Raw genomic sequence first — 20,528 nt, forward strand, 5'->3', positions numbered from 1 at the left:
AATTTTAGGGTAATTCCTATGAGAACTTCTGTAAGGGACTGAGGGGAAAGACACTGTTTCTCGCTGTCATTTCAGGACTGGACACGCAGCCAACACACAGTAAATCTTATTTACCAAAAATAATGTGTGGAAACTTTCAGTGTCGGAGAGAGGGAGGAAGTGGGTGGGTCTTGTTGAATGCAGATGGTTAGAATGTGAGCTGATAGCAGCCTTCTGGTAGCCCAGAATACACAGCACAAATGGACATTATTCAGGCTCATTGAACAAATGAGCCGAGGTGGTTTCTCACCCAGAGCAAGCAGTGGGGTAGGTCCACAGATTTAGGATCCTGGACAGCTGTGGGTTCGAAATGCATGTCGTAGTGGTACAGCGCTATGTGCTGTTTGAGTTCATCGAGAAGCCGACTCTGGAAGCAGGGTAATAAGGGTTGCTCTCCTCCCCACCATTTCAGAGACTCCAACTTGGTGTTTGGCTTGCATGTCTGTGTGAGGGCATCAGCTCCTCTGGAACTGGAGTTGCAGATGGTTGTGAGCTGTGTCCAGGACCTCTGGAAGAGTAGCCAGTTCTCTTAATCACTGAGCCATCTCTCCAGACCCGTCAAAGTACCTTCTAAGGCCCCATGCCAGCCTGTGAATGGGCTGCCCCTCTAACTCTGGGACAGAGAGGTGAGAGTGGCTAGCAGTACAGACCAGACATTACTACTGTTTATCCCATGATATGAAAGGGCCTGAATCAGGAAGCGCCGAAGCTCAGAAAGTTTACTCAGAAATTTTAATTGCTGCCTCAGCTTCCCCAGTCAGTTTCGGCTGGGTGTTGTGGCTGTCTGTTTGATGATGTCATCTCTATCTGTTGCTATTTGTCCTTTTATTGGGAATCCTCACCGGAGGGAATTCTCTTCATTAGAAACTCCAACTGACTGCCTTAAAAGGGCTTCCCTAGTCGATTCCTATTGGACATTTTGAGGCCAAGTTGGTTCTGTTTTGCTTCTAACCATCCATCCATCCATCCATCCATCCACCCATCTGCCACTTATTCTTTTAAATTTACCTTACTGCATGTTTAATAAAACCGAAATGGTAGCTTATTCCCCAGACTGTGCGGAACATGGCGATCAACAGTCATTCATCAACCCGGTAACTTTTATAGTTTTAAAAGTGAGAGTCTGAATAGGTTTATGTAACCAAAAGGTACAAGGCAGACCTCACTTCGAGTGAACTGGGGCGCATCCAAGGAGTGTAGAATTTCTACTGCAGGTGGGGGAAAAGGACCAAGCTTCTTAGAGGGAAAGGCAGTGTTAGTTCTAAAGCGCTGACTTTTGTCTCAAGAAAAAGTCAAGCTTGCCCCCTAGTGGGAGGAGGAAGGAAGAGGAGAAGAAAAATAGAGTGTATGGACAGAGAGCGACTTAGGAAGAGAGTACCAGGAAGGGGGCACCACCCATGCAGGCTAGGGACCACCCCTGGCCACTCATGCGGACAACGGGCACACCAGGGCTGTCATGGTCCATGCTTTTTTTTTTTTTTTTTTTTTTTTTTGCATAGGTCTTGATTCTATAGAGATCTCTTGCCTCCCTCCGTCTCTTGATTCTCAGCTTTCCTGACCTCACCCAGGCCAGGCTCCTTGTTACACTACAGCAGCAGACCATAGTATTAACGACACTATCCCTTATGGCTTACTCTGCCATCCAACTCAGGCTGTGGGAACAACATGAGAGCTGTCTGGCTCACCACTGAATCTAATGTCTAGAACAGGCCTGACACCTGAACCGATCTTACAACACATTGGAGCTATGGCCTGCACTGGAGGTTATCAGGCCAGACACTAGCTAGTTCCAGAGCAAGCAGAAGGACTTTATTAGAAAGGCCAGGAGGACATATATTTACACAGGCCATGAGGGAACATTAAGTGAAGCAGAGGCAAGACAAGATTTTCCAGCTCAGACAAGTTCCACCTTAGCATTGGGGTATACAGCCACCACATCATATCCCTCCGGCGGCTTGACTCGAGCCTTGGCGTGATTCTCACAGTACAGCCGTTCATCTAGGAAGAAGTACCCACGCTGTTTGAGATTCAGGCCGCAGTCGCTGCACATGAAGCACTCCGGATGGTAGAGCTTGTCTCTCGCCTTGACAATGGTTCCCCTGTTGTGGAGGACAGAGGGACAGGTGACTGACAGATTCTAGGACAAGCCTCTACCCATGGCCTTGGAAAACAGAAGTGGGGTCGTGGGGGTGCAGGTGGGCAGACTGGGTACTCACACGATCCCGTGGCCGCAGCGCGTGCACTCTGGTAGCCCCTGCAGGCCACTCAGTGGAGCACCGAGCTTGCTGGCTGCTGGTTTGAGGTTCCGGGGACCACCAGACCCAGGCCGATCCCCTGAAATCCAGAGGGCAGGTGGTATGGATGGGGTAGGTGAGATAAGAACCCTACTTCAGCAGGATGTTGCTTCTGGAACACGATGACCAGAAGCTTAGAGGACAAGTTCTTGGTTTGTATGAGGTAAAGGAGAGTCACGTGGGTGGTGGAGTGGGAATCGGGAGGGTGAGAGCACAGTCACAGTAAGGCACAGAGGGATTTGAAGAGGGGGTGGATGGCTAGAAGGTGTGGATTGGGTGGTGTTGGAAGGTGAAGGGTAAACTGGGCACGGTAGGGGGAGGGGAGGCAGGGGAGGTAAGGTGTTGGGAGTCTTACCGCCCTCGCCAGCCTCTAGCATGCCCTGCAGGTAGCGGAAGGATCCTGACTGTTTCGGCTCCGAGGCTGTGGGCTCTGCTGGCTCCCTTAACATCCTGTATACCTCTGAACCCAGGTCTACCCTGCAGTCCCGGTTCCGAGGGAGAACCCTGGCTGTGTCGGCACTGGGAAGGGGAGAGATGGAAAGCCAGCATGGTAATTCCAGCCTTGGGCCTGGCAGCCTTCTAAGTCAAACTATAACTATGTGAGTTGAGGCTCTTAGATCAAACGACAAGGGCCAGGAAGGAACTGTAGAGATTTGAAGGATTAAGATTGATCTGGGTGTGACTTCAAAGGCCCGGCCTCTGTCCTACCTGGTGGGTGGAGACACATGCAGAGCGCTCATCTGGGCTGGCAGGGTGGCCTCGTTGCTGCTGCCATTGTGAGGGACTGGAAGGCGAGGTGGCTGACCATATGGAGATCCCAGGCCCGATCTGTTGTCCTCCAGACTAATCCCAGAGACTGAGGAGCGCCTGCTGGTGGCTGGACTGCAGTCCTGTAAGAGCAAGATCTGGAGGCACTAGGAGGCCCTCTGACCTTTGACCCCTCCTATTGACTGTGTTGGCTAGCTACCTCTGTTCTGACATTTCCAGGCTATTTGCCCAGCCGGCAAAAGGGTCCATGGTTGGAATACGAATAGGAACTCGTATTCTACAGTCAGAAGGGGCCCTTAGTTCTTTCTTGAAGGTCCTTCCAAGGGAAGTCTGAGGTGCAGGGGTATTTCTAGGAGGGTCAGCTCCTCTGGGCCTGCATTCTAGTCCTAGTCCACAGAAAAGCAGCAAAAGTAGCTTTCTTGGGGCAGAGCAAGCAAGGAGCAGAGACTGGGTCTCACCACTCCAAGAGCAGCCTAGTGTCCATGGTTGGAGGGAGAGTGGCCTGAGCTTGCCTCTCAGCTTATAAGGACAAGGTAGGGGCTCTGTGGCTCTGAACAGGGTCTGGGTGTGTATGTCCATGCAGAGTCCAAAACTATGCTGACCTCAGCCCTCAGGCACGCAAACACACACTGCAATGTGAACAGGGCACACATACTCTCATAAGTGCATTTAAAGACACATACATGGGTAAGGACAATACACACACACACACACACACACACACACACACAGCCAGTCTCCTTACATATTCCTATCCATGAATGCGAGGTCTCACATACACTGGGAGCCAGTGCTGGTCATCCTGAGGAAGGCCATGTGGCTAAACCTGGGATGGCATGAGAATTCCTCATTTAGGGGACAAGACTCAAGTTCAGGCCATGGGTCTGTCTCAGCCTGGGGGATCACACACACACACACATATAAATATAATATATACATAAATATACATATGTGTTATACACACATGTATATATATATACACATGTATGTTTATACACACACTCATATATCACATATACAAATACATATATATGTCTCTCCACTCTGTGATGGGGAGACCCTTTCCTAGCAGGAAAGAGACCAGTTTGGGCTCAGGCAGCTTCTAGCACCGAACAGTCTAGCTTTCAAGGCTCTGCATTAATCACCGCCCCCCACCCCCATTAAGGTACCACTTTCCCCTTCAAATCCAAACAAAAAGCAAGAGGCTTGCTGGCTAAGTGGGGCCCCATCAATGCTGCTGGGGTGGCAACAGCAGCAGGACCCCAGTCTCCCATCAGGCCCAGTGAAAGCCCCTAGAAACCTGAGCACCCTCACACATGTATCTGCAGGGTAGACAGGCAGGCAGGGCTGGCCTCTAATGGGGACCAGATGGGTTGTGGTCGGTAGGGGTGGGGCGGGGAGGGGGTGGGGCTGGGCTCTGCATGAGACTTCAATGGAAAGAGAGGAATGGGAGTCAGCAGAGACTGGGGGGGACTGAAGTCCTCACTCACCCCCTACTCAGCTCAGCAGGGTGTGGGAGCAGGGTCATTGGTGAGCTCTGGCCCCTCCTGTGACCACCCATGCAGCAGCTTCTCTAGGTCTGAACTCAGTGGTTTGAGTGGCAGTTCTGTCACTGAACTGGTGACTTTCATCTCTCTGAACCTGTTTCTTCCCCTACCCTGGAGAATGCGATGGCTCTCTAGCCATCAGAGCCCCTCAGTAGGGGATGAAGTAAGACCACACTGATCACACCACGCAAAGTGCTTCACTGGATGGCTGTTGGTGGGAATCCCTGCATGCCCTCCCCCTCTTTTTCCTCTCTTTGGGTGGCAGTGTTCCACACAACCTTTTGCCCCCTGCCCTGAGTGACAGCTTGGTACTTGGGTCAGAAGAATGCCAACAAAAAGGGGTGACCAGACATAGGCAAACGCTGCACCCAAAGGAACAGGTGGATCTCTTCTTAGGCCGAATCTCAGCTTTCAGCAGTCTGGGTGTTCAAGGCCCCCCTACTCCAGAAAGCTTTTCTTAGCCAGATGCTTCTCCCACCCTGGGCGGCCCGTGTGCCTTCTGTCCCTCCAGGGCCCTGAGAAAAGAGGGTCCTCTGTGGCCTTGCAGAGAACGTGGTCCTGAGGCTGCAGTTACCCATTCCTCTTGGGGATGCGTGCCAGGGGTGCCCTGTATTGGCCTAGGGGTAAGTGTAGTTTTCTTCTCCCTAAATGGTTCCAGCCAGCCCCACCTCCACACTCAGAGGAGGGGGCAGTGTGGGGACAATGAGCCCTGTGTCTGTGCTCCTGGGGACACAGCCCCGCAGAGGCGGGGAGGGTGTTTTTGTCGCCACCCATGGAGCCTACGACCTTTTAAATACAAAAGGGGGGCAGCAGCTAAGGAAACTGCTCTGTTGATTGTGGAAATTCACTCCCCTTACAGTAAGGAGTAAGGACCATCGCTGCTGGCCTTTGAAGAAAAACTGTGAGAAAAAGAATGGGGGCAGGAGAAGTCCCCCTGCAGCTCTAGCCACCAGACCCTGTTTGAAGCTACTCTCAGTCCCAGCCTCCCAACCCCAAAGGAAAGGCATATTGCCATGCCAGCTTTCAAACGCCACAGGGGAGCCCCCTGGAGCCCACTGGCCTTGAGTCCCTGGTGACTCCCTCCGCTCCCAACTAGTCTCTGCCCTGTCCCTTTCAGCACTGATGCTGAGAGGAGCCAGGCGTCTCACAGGAACAGCCCGCCCGCCTTCTGCTCCCTGTTGCCTGTTTTTTTTTTTTTTTTCCTTCTGCCAAATCTGTTCTCTTCTCCCTGCCTGAAGGGCCTCAGACAAAGCAAGCTACTAAGATCCAAATGTTTCCCGGGATGAGCTGAAGTCTGGGACAAATCAGCTCACCCTCTGCCTTCACCAACCTCCCCTGTCACTGCTCTGATCTCAAAGCACACGCACCCCTGGGCTTCAGGTGCTTGTGGGGTGCATTTCCTCTTCCTACCCGCTCTGTCTGGGTCCTAAGGTTTGGACTTGAATCTCCTTCCTCTGGAGAGCCCTCTCTGACTTCTTATTGAAATGTCTCTCTGTCCTGGTCCTTTTTCTTCCATGTGGAGAGAGCAGACAAGAGCAGGCCCAGAAGCCACACCTCTCATACTGAGTACTCTGGATTCAAGCTACATCACAGATTAGCCCAGGAGTGACCTTGTCCAGGGATGTGGAGCATGGTCTAGGTATCTGGAATTTGGTGCACTTGGCTTCTCTTCTCATGAGAACTCAGTGCAGCCAGGTTTGCTCTCTCTCCTTGAGGACAGTGTGACAGCTGCAACTCCTCTGGGACATGAAAAGGGACCTCTCCAGCTTTAGAGTGCATGAGGGTCGTGCAAGACAGGAATGGCCACAGCCTGATTCCTCACAGCCACCTGCCTACCCTCATCTCTCTCTAAGCCTGCTGACTTCTTTTTGATTGGGTCTCTCTGGGTGTGGGAGTAAACTTCAGCTCTGTGTGGAGAGATCTTGAGCCAAGACCTAGCCCAGCCCCATCCCATCCCAGGCACCCTAGCCAAGAATGCAGGCTAGCCTGGAGTTGGGTCAAGCACACTGCAGGGGCTCCAGGGCAAGGGATAGAAGCAGGCATGTCCTAGAGGAGCTGTCTACTTCAGTATACCCTGGCTGTCTGACCATCAGTGTGAGAATTTCACTGAAGTCTGTTGGCCATGCCTGCCTCTTGTCCTGGGTTCACTCTGAGCTAGCTGGGCCAGGTGAGCAGTGTCTATACCTACCTGGGACTCAGGGTCAATGTGGATCCTATGTGCTTGAGCCTTGTCATCAGGAGCACTGGGCCAGTTCTTATTCTCAGGCCTGTGGCAGGAATTGGGATAGTGAGATATGTCTGCTTATTAGTCTCCATCCCATGCCTGAAACCAGAGCTGGGGGAGAAGAGAAATATCCAACATTCCCCCTCTCTTTAGCATGGTGCTGTCTGCTGAAGCAAGAAGCCACAGCTCAGGTCGTCACCCTCCTGGGGCAGAGCTGTGCTCCCTTTCCTGCCAGTGGCCTGGTGCCTTTCTGGTCTCATTCCTAAAGACCTTGCAGGAGAGGGCTTGCACCTCAGACATTCTCCTCCCTCATGGTGGCCTGCAGAAACTCCACTCCAGGAGGCTCAGGGCACAGCAAGGCAAGCCAGGCCTCACACATGGATAAGCCGGGAGCCAGTGGGAGCCAGTCGGCTCATCCTCTGACCTCCGTAGCCTCTGGCCGGGGCCTGAGTGGCTCTCGGGGAGGTGAAATGGAGGCTGTGGGGGAGCACCTCCCGTCCTGCTGCCTCCACCCACTCAGGCAGAGTCATCACTGAGGTCTGCCCAGCCCAGATGGGAAACAGGCCATTAGGAAATTCCTGCTTCGCCATAGAAACCAAAAGCCAAACACCACTCAGGAGGGAGAAAAACATCGTAAACCTGCCATAAGCAGGACGGGCAGGCCTAAAGGCTGTGGGCCCAGCCCTGCCACTCAGTAGCTCTATGGAAGGCAAGCCAGGAGGGTGTGTGGACCCTGGGTTGGCAGGCGATGTATAATAAGGCTGGTTAGAGTGTGGAAATAATGTTCCTTAACCAAGAGGCCTCCTGAGGCCTCTCAAAGTCTTATGACTGGGGTTGAAGCTCACTCATGCCTCCTTTTCAGGGAAGATTGATTGATTGATGATTGATTGATTGAGGCAAGGTCTCTCTATGTAGTCCTGTGTGTCCTGGAAACTCACTATGTAGACTAGATTGGCCTTGACCTTAAAGAGACCCACCTACCTCTGCTCCCCAGTGTGCCACCATACCCAGCGCAATGGCTCGGTGATTTGACACTACGTCCACATGGATTCTGTGCTTTCATCTCTGTTCACACTGCCCACAGTCTTCTGGGGCCCAATCCTTTCCTCACAGCCCTGGCTCTAGCCACACAGCTAGGTTCCCGAGTGACCCCTTTAAAATATCTCCAACCATGTCTTCTACTTGCTCTGACTTCTAGTCATGACACACCAGGGATGCCCTGTCTGGATGCTTTTCTAAATACCTGCCCAAGAATGGCACAAACCTGTGGTCTAAGGGCCATGAGAGTGGCCTAAGATGTCAGATAAGAACGGAGGGCTTAGTCATGTAGTGGGCTCTCCTTCAGGGCTCCTCGGGTGAGTAGTAAGCTTGTTTAAACAAAAGGAGAAGCAAAGGTTGGGCTATGCAAAGCAACAAGCGATGGCAATAAAGACTATCATGGCAGTGTTGTGGTTGATAGGAGGAAGGTCCTGATCTACAGTACAATGGGATCTGACTTGAACTATTGGAAGCCTGACTTTGGCCCCATAGAAAATAAGTCTAGAAGGAAACAAAGCCTTTCCTGCATATCTCAGGTTGTGGGAGAATCAGTGGGGCACCAGAGGCAGGGAAGCTGTTCTAAGAATGCCAAGTCCCTCACTCTAGCCAGGTCATTAGGCTGGCTGGCCCTCAGCAGAGCCTCTTAAAGAGGTGGAGGATGTGTCTGGGGCCCAGGCATAAGCCTTGAGGAGTGGGCTGAACAGGGAGCAGAGACAGAGGCCTGTAAGGGAGCCCAGTAGAAAGAGGGTTGGGTTGAGGGTCTAGTCTAGGTGGCCACGTGGTCAAATTGCCCCAAGTCTGGTGTGTGAGGGAGGACTGGAGATGGTGGAGGGAGGGAGAGTCTTAGGGTGTCATTCTGACTGAGAGAGCCTGGCACCTCCTTACTACTCAGTGTCAAGGTCACAAGGCAGCCCTTGATTTAGGATTGGAGAGGTTTGGGGTCTGCATAAAGCACTTGTTGGAAGTCAGACGGCACTGTGACATGGACCATGGACACTCATCTGTCCCGTGGCCACACTGCATGCTGGGGCTGTAATTCCCAAAATGCAACACAGCAGTGGCCTTCTGGCTCCATCCATGCCTAGATCGGAACAAATGACCAGGAAAGGAAGGAAGGAAGGAAAGGGGACCTCCACCCTGCTACCATCCCTGACATCATTCTCTCTGGGAATCTCCTGACTCAGGACCCTTTGAGCCTCCTCACAGCTCTGCCATCCCTAGGGCTGCCCTCATTTAGCTAGAGAACAAAGCCAGAGGTGAGTCAGGGCCCAGGAACCCAGCCAAGCTGGGAGGCCTCAGAGGCTACTTGCGGGCAAAGCTTTCCTTAACCAGCCATGCCGCAGTCTGGCAGAGAGTAAGGAACTGGATGTATGGGAAAGAAACCCAGGCTCATAGAGCCCTTGTGGGTACCTAAGATAGAAGGGTCTAGATGAAGCTGAGGCGTCCTTGCTGTGTGCCCAATGGAATAAAGACTTGCAGCTGGGCTGCTCAGTGCCAAGGGCATGTCCAAGATTCCTGAGCCCAACAGGGACCTGGCTACGGGCCAGGCACAAACAGGGGCTACCTAATAACGTTTCTCGTTGTGTTTAAAAGCTCCGAGCCAATGGATCAATCAGGCATGGGTTAACTGTGTTGTGGTTTGGGGATGGTTTCGCCCACACAGATCCACGGGGGGTCGTGGAAAGTCCCCGTTAGCAGTGAATGTGGCAAAACTGAGTTATGTCCTCTGGGCCCAGGCAGGGAAGGCGGATGAAGCTCTCACTCAGCCAGAATTAAGCCAACTGCTAGTGGGAACTGATTAAAAAGGCAGAGCCTAAGCCCAGGAAAGGGCTGAGTGTTCACCACAGCACCTTCATGACGACGGGATACTCAGCGTTCGTTACAAGGTCCACGGAAGGAAAGCCTGTTCCAAATCCAGATTTAACCAGACAGAGTCATAGGCCCTGGTAAAGACAGCTGTTGAGGCAGAACAGCTGTGGGATTGGTTAGAAAGGTTGGCAGCCACTAAAAGAAGAGAGAGAGGGGGAGGGAAGGAAGAGGGGGAAGTGGGGGAGGGGAGAAGAAAAGAGAGGGAGGAGAAAAGAAGAGGAGAGAGAAGAGAGAGCATGCTCACTTACTCTCTATTGCCTGGCTATGCAACTTTAGGTGTCCTCTACCTTGCTAGTTTCATCTGTAAAGTGGGGCCTACGCTAGGTTTTACATTTGTAAGTTAGTCTGAAGATGAGCTGTGCATCAGACTGGTCCTTGGTGGAGGGAAAAGGATTGATGGGAGGTGCAGGGTGGGGCGGTTGCTTTTGCTTTGAGATAAGATCTCACCACACAGTTCAGACTAACCTTGAATGTTTGCTTCTCCTAGCTCAGCCTTCTAGGTACTGGGGCTACAGGTGTGCACCACCCAGCTTAAGATCTTATTTCTGCTCCCACAAGGGCAGCAAAGCGCTCCAAACCCTGGATTGTAAAGGCTCCTCCCAGCTCTAACCAGTGCTGTCTAAGCACCATGACTGCACCAATGCTTAGGTTGGGCCGGAGTGAGGCACAAAGGCTGGGCTGGCTCAGCTCACCAGACTGGCTAGCACCCCTCCTCACTCCGATCACGTCTCCAGCCCAGCCTGCCCATACACACCTGCTGACCGAGAGCGTAAGATGATCGTGGCAGCCTTTAATGCGGTTCTGGGCCTCCAGGTGTGTCATGAGCTCAGTGCTCTCGCCGTTGATGGCTTGGATCAAGTCACCTGGGCACAGGGCAGCCAGGGCCGCTTTGCTCCCAGCATGAACCTGTGGTTAGAAAAACCACACGGTTGGCACAGTTACTACATGGACGCCTGCACTAGATTCCCATCAACCTCAGAACCTGGCCAGTGTGGCCTTGTGCCAGTGTGACCAGTAGGTAGGTGGGCAAGCTAAGAGGCTGGCTGAGGTCCCCTTGTGGCCTTGGACTTCAAAACCTCAGTCTGGAGCCCCTGCGGACCTTGTTAGATGTAAGGTTATATGAGGGGCTTCCTCTAGCCCGGGCCAAGTGGAATGTAGGCACACTACGACATGCAAGGGACACTCAGACACACAAGGACACATATGCCCAGACACACACAGAGCATGGACGTGTCATAAGTGTTTCACACTGACAATGCTCTACTCAAGCAGCCCCCGACCTTACTTATTTGATCTCATCTCTCATGCCCGCCACACATTCACTTGCTCCACCATTGCTATGGTGGGTATAAACACCTGTAGGGTATATAAAGGCACCAGACAGCACTCACATCTTTATTTGCCCACATGCTGCTCTCCTTCCAGCAGGTACACTCTCCTGACTAACCCTGCTTACCACCTAGCCCACTCCTGCCTTAGGCCTCAGCACAGAGCCCCATTACTCTGAGAGTAACTCCTTGTGCGCCTATTACCTGCACCCCCACATTTCTAATGCATCTTTACAACTAAAAGGAGGAGGTGTGTACAACGCCTCAGGCAAGTTCAAAGCCATCCAGTTCCAACTACCAGCCTGCACTCTGGGGTTACAACTCCATCTCTGCTTCCCCTGTAGGATCCCCTAGCCACCTCTATTGACTCAACAGACTCAAGCACTTTGGGTCATCTGATGAAGGTCATGTGATGAGGGTAGGGACAGGCTCAGCGCTATCTAAATAAGAACTTGGGGACAAATAGAGAACAGACAAGGAGTCACCATTCTTACCCAGTATCAGCAGCCAGCGCCTCTCTGTGGCTTAAGAATTGCTAATGACCTTGTTCTTATCAGTGTGGCTGTGGCTGGTGGTGGGAGTTCCTGGCAACTCAGCCAGGCTCAGCTCAGCCAGTTTCCAATAGAGAGTGGACAAAGCCAGGTGCTGGCAGATCCTTGGCTAGAAGCATGATGTGGGCACTGCCCAAGCTACATTGCCCTAAAATAGGCTGCCTCAAGAAATATTATTTTCCCCCACCCCCAACATGTGGTATTCATATATGTAAATATGAGTGTGTGTGTGTGTGTGTGTGTGTGTGTGTAGAAGCCAAAGTTGGCATCCACTGTCTTGCTCTGTCTTTATAGAGACAGTTTTTTTGTTGTTGGTGGTAGTGGGTTGTTTGTTTGTTTGTTTGTCTGTTTTGAGACGGGGTTTCTCTGTGTAGCCCTGGCTGTCTTAGAACTTGCTCTGTAGACCAGGCGGGCCTTGAACTCAGAGATCTGCATGTCTCTGCCTCCCGAGTGCTGGGATTAAAGGCGTGGTCCACCCACTACCTGCACTCTTGCCGAACCTGGAGTGCACCACTTTTGGCTAGACTCTCTGGCCAGTGAGCTTCTGGAATCTCTCTGTCTGTCACCACCTACCCCAGTGCTGAGGTTACAGGCATGCTTTTGCGTGAGTCCTGGGGATTCAAACTCAGAGCCTTATGCAATCATTTTGCCCACGGAGCCATCTCCCCAGCCCTGCACCTGGCTTTTTAATGTGGGGGCTGGAGATTAAACGCAGTCAGGTCTGTGTGTTTACACGACAAACTCTTTACTGACTGAGTTATCTCCTCATCTCCCTCAAGCAAAGTTCTCTTCTAAAGCATGATCCCTTAGCCAACAAGTCCACCCTAAATATTCACTCGCTGGGCTTGGGCACTAGGCACTTGCACAAGCCTGTCCTCTTGGGGCAGGTGCCCACTTGGCACCATCCAATCCCATTCTCCTGTCAAGCTTTTGCTCAGAGCTCTCTGTTCTTTATAGATACCTGATCTCTGCCAGCACTTTACCGTATCTGGCACAGGACAACCTCTCAGTCACCAGATGAGGCTAAAGCTGTTCTCATGTCTACCTACAGATGAATAAAGAGGGGGCTGGAGCCGGGACATTTTGGCCCAGTCCCCCCACTGGACAAGAGTCTTCTTCCTTAGGGCTAGCTTGCTACAAGATGACTCAGCCAGCACAAGAGGTGCATTCAGGTCCCTGTAGGTGGAGGAAGTTCCTGGAAGCAGAGGTGTCTGGGATGTGGCCAGCTCCATTGAGCTTGGGGAGTTCTGGTCAAAGAGGGCTCGAAGCCAGGAAACCGTGACTCCCAGCCGCCCTCTCTAAGCATTGTCTCCTGAGTTCTCAAGGCAAGCCCATTTCCTAGACTAGGCAACCGAGGTGCAAAGAAGACAAAGACATGTTTAGTTAATAAATGGCTGAGTCTGAATTCTAACCTAGGTCAGGTGGGTCCAAAGCAAAACTTATAGTGTTAACCACTGTGCTTTTTTTTTTTTTGCAAAAGGAAGAGTGTATCGCAGGTGAAGGGGTAACATTCCAGGTAGAAACCCAGCATTACAATGGCTTATCTAGGCAAGAAAGCAGGAGACTTGTGTGGCTTATAGCATCCTTAGTGAAGGGATTGTGGGAGTGATCAAGGCAGAAAAGTTGCAGGGACTAGCTTTTGCAGGGTCTGCGGTCCCTGGGGTGAGAGATGCTGGCATTTCTCATGGGGTTGGGAACCATGGAATGTTCTAAACAAGGGCATCCTTGGATGGAGTGGAACTTGGTCAACTGTCTCGCTGTGCAGTACAAGATAACCAGACAGACAGAAGAAAAAGGGGGAGGGGAGCAATGAGGTCAGATGGGAATCTGGGGTATGAATCAGTCTCTCACCTGCTGCATTCCAGCCCCGACTGTGCCCACTGCAGACGCCTGTGGTGCGTGGGAGCCACAGAGGGTCATATCACTTCATAAACAGTTACAGCAACCTCCAAACAGACCCAGATTTCTGCTCACAGCCCCTTGCTCTGTGTTCTTTAACTTCTCTGTGCCTCAGCCTCTCAATCTACCATATGAGGCCAGGAGTCTAAGGATTGTTTTGGGGACTTCCAGTGACAGTCGTGGCATATGACATCTCTACCAGAGGCTAGGCATGCATCAACACTCTTTCCAAGGACTGGCTGCAGGGGAGGTGCTGCTTCCAACACCCGATAGGGTGGGGCCTGGCACATTGTGATGCTTGAAGACCAGTAGTCATTACAGTTTGTCTATAAGGAAGAAGCCCTGCACATTATTCTTGGGGTTCCTAGACACTTCCTGGGCCAAGACTGTAAGCTCCCAGCCCAGCTTAACAATCAGCCACCCACTGTCTGCATGAGGCTGTCCGTTTCTACTGGACTCTGGGTAAGGGAGACTCTGGAAACATAGGAGGGGCTCTGAGAGAACACAGAAAGGATCTACAAGCCCTTTCGTGAGGGCACCCCCACCTATATCACCAACCCCTGTACTCTTGCCCCTGAGGTACCTGCTAGGCAAGTTGTGGCCTGTACCTCCCCAGCTCTGTAAATCTCCCAAATCCCACCCTAACCCAGGCTCAGTTACCCTGGCTCCGTATGTCTGAGCTCCTGCCACATGACTCTGGAGGAAAAAGGGGATTCCTCTCTCCCAAATGGTCCATCAGGGGCCTGCATCTCCTCCCACCAAGTCCCCATCAGTGCCAAACAAGGCCTGGGCAGCCTCTGCTGACGACTGAAGGCCTTTCCCTGTTGGACAGGCAGCCGCGTGGGCAACAGATGTCTTAGCTCTCAGCCGCCTCCAGCAGTCAGCCACGGCCACTGAGCCTGTCAGCGGCCTCACACCCAGGGTGCCTGGCCTGCCGGCTGGCCTAACACCCTCACCGTTCTTTCTTTGTAGATACACAGACCCACCAGGCAGACATAGATGCTCTGCCCCCCCCCCCCCACTTCCCACCCCCAGCGGGGATCTCTAGGGAGAACAAGGAGATGAAAGTCACAGGGATGTGCTGAAGGCATACCTCACTTGGCCCCAGGGACCTAGTGGTAAAGACAGATGTTGGAAGCCTCCTAGGACAGCTGGTCCTGCCTGTCACCCAGGCCCCCATATAGAGGATTCCACAATTCCACACCCACCCAGTGACTACCTCTTCCCAAGAACTGAAAAAGAAATCTCGAAAGCTTAGCCCAGCCTTCAGGGCCAGAAGAAGCAGCAAAGTGGTTCTCCAGTCCCCCGACACACTTCCCCAAAGACTCAAGCAGCCTCTGTGGGGTGAAGGGATGTCCACATCTGTCCCCTCCTTCTGGACCCAGAGCCACTAAGGGCAGAGCCTGGGTTCTCTTCTCTTTTGGCTCCAAGGCTGGGGAATCCCTGCCTCAGGCCGGAGCTCCTCCCTGCTCTATCTTCAGACCAACTCCCTCTCCAGGGCTGTGCCCCCTCCTCTTTGCCTCTGCCTTAGATCTAGGAGCAGGGTATGATCCTGGGACCCGTGGGGAACTGGGCTGAGGCTGTCCTGGTCCATGGCTTTGTGTTGGTTTGTAAGGAGGGGGAACCATGCCTCATTGTCTCCCCCTTGCCTGGAAGCTAACAGTCCCTCTTGGTCACTTCCCCCAGAGTGACTGAGGCCAGAGAGGAGAAACTGAAGTTCAGAGTGGGGAAGTGGGTGGACTTCCGAGGACAGCAAGACCCTCCTAAGGCCACCCGGACCTTTAACAGGGGAAGTGGGTTTTCAGTTACTTTGCCCCAAAACTTCAGGCAGGGTTGGATCTGAGGAGTTTCTGGGCCTCTGTAGAGCTGTCCAGACTCCTGGCCCATGTCTGAGGGTTCTTCCCTGGCCCACAGCAACTTCCCCTAAAGAAACTTAGCAGCGGGAAGTTGGTGTATGAACTCTTGGGGATTCTCACCACCAAACGGGGCAGGCAGGCTGTGCGGGAAGCGGGGTGGGACTGTGTTGCCCTGCTGGAACCCCCCTTCACATTATGTGGGTCACCAAGACCAACACTCTGCTTTCAAGCTTTCGACACGTCGAGGATCTGGGTCCTGGGTCTACTACAAGGACAAGGTCTAAGCCCCGGGACTACCCCGCTGCCCCGCGGGGGTCGGACTCACCCGCGAGATGGTGAGGGGAGCACTGAAGTCCCGGCCGCCCACCAGGCGGAAGCCCCAGGGTGAAGGGCCGCGCAGGGTCACCGAGTGGGTCATCGCGGGCCGGAGCTGCAGCCAGAGCTGGAGCCGGACACGGAGGAGTCGCCGCCGCTGTTGCCGCCGCCTGGCCGCCGCGCCCCGCCCCCGGGCTGCCCGCCCCCGATCCCCCCTCCGTTCGTGCCCGCGCCCCGCGCGCACACCGATTGGTCCCGCGGACTCCCGACCCTCCCACTTTGGGGGCTCCGAGGACCCGCCCCTCACTTTCCCAGGCTAAACCCCGCACCCCCCACCCGCTTATTGAAGCCCCCAGAATAGGGTCCGCTTGGATGTCTGAGTTCTGCCTGGCTGAGGAGCCGAGCAGGCTGTGGAAACTCAGACACTAGGCACCGGCCCTTTGAAGTCGCTTTTACGGGCCGGTGCTCTAGCCCGGGGAGGGATGCAGGACTGCGGTGGCTCTGATGGGGGATGGGGCCGTGCCTTGTTCCCAAACCACTTCCACGTTCTGGCGGGCCAACCTGCCTCCCCACCTTTCAGCGCATGGAACCCTCTGAACACCGGCACACTTAGAACCTTGGGCTTGAGAAGCCCTGGACTAGGGACACAGACCCAAGACAGCAGCAGGCCATGGATCTATTTGGTGGGCTACGGGGGGCGTGGGTGCAGTAGAAATAGAAAGGTGCCCAAACTAGTTTGCAAAGGCAAAGCTGATCTCCTAGAGGAGTTGACCTTTTTCTGGCATCTAGAAGCAAGGCGCATGTTTTTTTTTTCCAGGTACCCCACCCCCCACCCTCGGCTTCTTGGGCCTTGTCTTGTTTCCATCTCCCTTCAGGTCATCTTGTCTGCCAGGGGTGTTGTATCTCTTAGCTTTCTGGAAAGGAGAGCAGGCTGGAGCAGTGCCTGTCTCCCAGTGGAGGAGCAGAAGTATTTGGAGCTCGCCCCCACCCCACTCTCCAGGGCTCCTCTCTTCCCCAAGTCTTCACTTCCAACCACTGTGTGCCCGGATGTCCTTTAACAGCTTCTGGAGGTACAATGGTTTGGCCAGACTACTCTCTGGGTACCTCAGTCTGACCACATCAGCCATCAATTGCTTCTCCATACCCAGAGGAGGCAAGATCCTAGTTAGTCAATATTCTTGGCAACCCTGTGTTCTCTCTTACCCTGTTGTGACATGTGACACGTGAGTGACTCGGACTGTGTGTGTGTGATGCTGATGCTCACAGGGTAAGAGATGAGAGGGACCACTGAATCTCCTACATCTGGAAAAGAGAAGAACTGTCAGAGAGCTACAATGTAGGGGTGTCTGTCCTGATGTCTTCCTGGTGACAAAGAGTAGGACAACTTGAGAGGTACCAAGTAGGAGATCCCAGGCCGCTTGAGAGGTACCAAGTAGGAGGTCCCAGGCCGGGATGTCCTCCTGGTAGGGAGGGTGCTGCTATCCCCTCAGGTGGGAGAGGAGTGACATGGATTGAGTGTGTGACACGGATGCATGCTTGAGTGTGTGGAGAGTGAGAGGGACACACAGATGTTGGGCTCGCAATACTGTGTGGCAGAGGTTTGTGCTCGGCTTCATGCAAACAGGGGTCCCACATTGACAGGCATATGGGAAGGACCGACAGAATGGTCCCTGCATGGTCTCTGGGGGCTGGCAACCAGATGCTCCCAGCCATTGGATCCTTCTAAGTGGAGTAGAAGGGGTTCAACCACCAACCACTGGTTGTCCTGAGGGTTGAATGTAGAGCATGGGCCGTGGTCAGAGACCTCTCATCTGGACCCTCAAGAGCCACAGTATATGTGACAGCAATGAACCTTGCTGCAGGGGAGGTGGGGAGTGGTGGGGAGACGAACATAGTTCTTCAGGAATCTGTGGAAACTCCCTTTCCAATGCACCTCATAGTGGATTCTGGGAACTTTTTTTCCCAGATGTTCTTGTTTCTCTCGATTGATTTGCACCTCCCCAAGACTTGTCTTTCCCATCTTGAATACTCACATTACTTTCTTGGAGGAGGGCCTTCCTGAGGATGACCTCGCTGCCATCTTTCTTCAGAGGCTTCTCTCACGGGGTTGGAGATGAGGGGGGAGTGGGGAGGATGGTTCTAGATTCTGCTATATCAGCATTGTGCAGAGCCTGGGCAGGTTAGAAGGATGCACGATAGATATCCAGGCCTGTGGCTGTCATCATCCACGTGGGCTCTTGGTGACATCCCTGACCTGAAAGCATCAGCAGCCCACCTTTAAAAGCACCTTCCTATAGGAGAGAGGCCTGGGTAGGCTGTGGTCCTGGAGGGTAGGGGTAGTCCTTAGCAGTGTGGCTACTTCTGAGTTAACTTGAGGTTGGAGCAGTAGGTCAACTCAGTGTCAGGTCATATGGCCCCTCCAACACGACTAAGGCTTTGTAGGCTTAAGCTGAAGGCTTTGTAGTTCCCTTCCTGTCTTGATGGCTTTGGTCCTGGAGGATTGCTGTGTTGAATCTTTATGGTGGTGATGTAGCAAGTCACGAGGCTGCTGTCCAAGCTAGAGGCTTGCTTCAGGTGGGGATGGGTGGTGGCTGGTCATGGCTCACCTCTACCCTAGTGGCCTTCATATGTCTTCAGGCACATGGACTGCTGAGTGTAAGCAGACTGCTCATTTCAAACCTTCCCCATTCACTCATCAAAAATGTATTGAGTGGCCGGCCTTCATATGCCAAGGCTTGGGGCTGCCAAGGTCTAGGATTGAGGCACCATAGGGCAAGAACTGTGTCTGTCTCACTTTCTCCAGCACCCAACAGAGAACTTGGGTATTCATATTTGCTATTAACAATGTCAGAACTGATATGGGAGTCATTATCCTAGCTTAGACCTTGGCCATGATTCAGAAAGAGCAGAGGAGGGTATGAGGGAGCTCGGCAGAATGCTGCCTTAGAGACCACACTTAGGGGCCTTGTCCTTCTAAGGAGCCCCAAGTAGTTCAGGGCGTGATGCCCAGGTCCTCTGTGTGTAGCCAGGGCTGTCCAAGGCCAGAGGAAACCACAGCACTCTTTCCTTGATGGGTTGGTAGAGTTGGCAGGCTCCAGTATGAACAGACGCCCTTGGGAGATGCCCTTGGACCTGAGCCTAGGGTGAAGGGGAGGGCGGAGCATGAACAACTTCAGGCTGAGGGAATGCTCAGCTCAGACTGTCCAGGGATACACAAAGCCATGGGTAGGGCAGAGTAAAGTTGATGGGCCAGCTCATACTAAAAGTACCTTCTTGGGAGGCCACGGTGCTAGCCAGAGCACTAAGAGGCTGAGCCACTGTAGCCCAGTGACCATAAGTCTGTGTATGAAGCCTGCTCTACTCCTGCTCAGCTCCTCAGAGCCAACATGTCACTCATTCAAGAGCCAGCCCATCCCCCACTCCACCCCCAGCTGCTGTAAGCTGCTAACATAGCTGGAGGTCTGCAGCCTCCATAGCTTGGGTCTTCTCCTTTTGTTATGCCCAGTCCACACTTCTGATCACAGCAGAATCACAGAGAGCAACCAGAGGAGAGAACTGAAAAAGTCTCATTTCTGTGTCCTGTCTGGTCCAGCTCCAGGCCATATTTCCTCTGGCTACTCAAGGACTTGTTCTCTCAGTAGCCTATGATTGAGGTCAGGTGCTAGTGAGTGCTCACATCTAGGACAGGATGCTACACACAGGAGGGCCGTTTGGTCAGCATTATGGTGATAGGGAGCCAAGTCAGGCCCTAGGCAGGATCTGGAGACACTGCAAAGGGTAGACATAGCCAGAGTCATGGTCCAGGTAACAGGAGGAAGAAAGGAGGGCTGGAGACGTCCAGCCTGAAAGCTGGGTTGGGAACTATGCCCGACATGATCAAGGAGGACAAAACTCTATCAAGAGTGCAGCTCAGCCGGTCTTTAAGCCGTGTTTGGTTCCATGGAACACAGAAGAGGGTGTGGCTATAGCAAAGGGACTTTCCCAGTTCCAGTTTTGTGCCATTCAATCCCTCAACAACAACTTAGCAAATGCTGGCTGTGTGTCTAGCCTAGACAGAGTCAACGGGACTCAAGAGGCTGGGCTTTAAGGTACCAGGTACCATCTCTAAGGAGGGTGAGATCCTGGAGGCTCTGGAGGGAGTCAGTATCCCAGGGGCCAAACAGGAATGAAGCTGGTTTTGCCAACAGGACCCTAGTGGCTGGCCCTCAGCCAGGTTCCAGGACAGATACAAAAGTGGAAACAAAGCTGTTCAGGAAACAGATTCCGGGGGGAGGTGTGAGGGGCCACCCTGAGCTCACACAGTTTCAAGTGGTTGATTTGGAGCACGGATGCTGGGTGGGTACCTTCCTACAAATGGCCCTTCTGCTGATATATAGCTGTGTCTCAGCTGTCCTTGTAGTCGCCACCTGTGCCTCCGTCACCCTCGTCAGACCTGCTCCGATTCTGTTTTCACAGAGGAAAACAGCCTGTTCTGAGACCCAACAAAGAGACTCTTGGGTGGCAGGGCGGGAACAGGTGTATCCAGCTGAGCCCATGAGGCCCCAGCCCTGAGGCCTGGGAGAAGGAGGGTGTTGGGGTGGATAGCATCTCACACAGGGGTAGCAGAAGGCAGGTGGGAAAGGCAGAGGTGGCCCAGCCCTGACAGGGAGGTGACAACACAGCCTGTCAGCCTCTGCCGGTGAAACCCATGTGATTGGGTGTTGTGCAACTGAGACCTTGAGGTAGCAGTCTTAAAAGACACTAGGCTCCACCCTCGCCTAAGGGTGACCCTCCTCTTTGTACTCAGTTTAATTGTCACTC

The 20,528-nt window shown here is 53.1% G+C and overlaps 1 protein-coding gene across 3 annotated transcripts, besides 1 other annotated feature; it reads right to left on the minus strand.

Annotated features, from left to right (window-relative positions):
- Positions 1–1,826: 1,826 nt before the first annotated feature.
- On the minus strand, positions 1,827–15,931 carry Pdlim4 (PDZ and LIM domain 4). 3 transcript variants are annotated; one of them, NM_019417.3, is made up of 7 exons: positions 15,739–15,916; positions 10,534–10,685; positions 6,837–6,915; positions 3,042–3,223; positions 2,689–2,852; positions 2,256–2,373; positions 1,827–2,138 (listed from the first exon to the last, which is right to left on the minus strand). In NM_019417.3, the coding sequence occupies exons 1-7, from the start codon at positions 15,829–15,831 to the stop codon at positions 1,934–1,936; spliced, it is 993 nt and encodes a 330-aa protein (NP_062290.2). In that variant the 5' UTR covers positions 15,832–15,916; the 3' UTR covers positions 1,827–1,933. The 3 variants fall into 3 exon arrangements, with proteins under 3 accessions (NP_062290.2, XP_030101927.1, XP_006533574.1); XM_030246067.1 differs by lacking the exon at positions 15,739–15,916 and adding an exon at positions 11,602–11,654; XM_006533511.2 differs by lacking the exon at positions 2,256–2,373 and having other exon boundaries at positions 2,068–2,138; positions 15,739–15,931.
- Positions 3,562–6,314: an enhancer, noted in NCBI's record as "VISTA enhancer mm51". NCBI's record gives its function as "enhancer in: hindbrain (rhombencephalon)[6/6] | midbrain (mesencephalon)[3/6] | forebrain[6/6]" and the evidence as "EXISTENCE:transgenic organism evidence [ECO:0001131][PMID:17130149]".
- Positions 15,932–20,528: the final 4,597 nt, after the last annotated feature.

Source organism: Mus musculus, chromosome 11 (assembly GCF_000001635.26).
Source record: "Mus musculus strain C57BL/6J chromosome 11, GRCm38.p6 C57BL/6J".
Classification (NCBI taxonomy): Eukaryota; Metazoa; Chordata; class Mammalia; order Rodentia; family Muridae; genus Mus; species Mus musculus.

Excerpts from the sequence above, each read along its gene's own strand:
- Pdlim4 (NM_019417.3), bottom strand. The coding sequence starts at position 15,831 with ATGACCCACTCGGTGACCCTGCGCGGCCCTTCACCCTGGGGCTTCCGC. Across the intron at positions 6,916-10,533 it reads CTTACGCTCTCGGTCAGCAG|GCCTGAGAATAAGAACTGGC; the intron begins GTGTGTATGGGC and ends TTCCTGCCACAG. Across the intron at positions 3,224-6,836 it reads ACATTGACCCTGAGTCCCAG|GACTGCAGTCCAGCCACCAG; the intron begins GTAGGTATAGAC and ends TTGCTCTTACAG.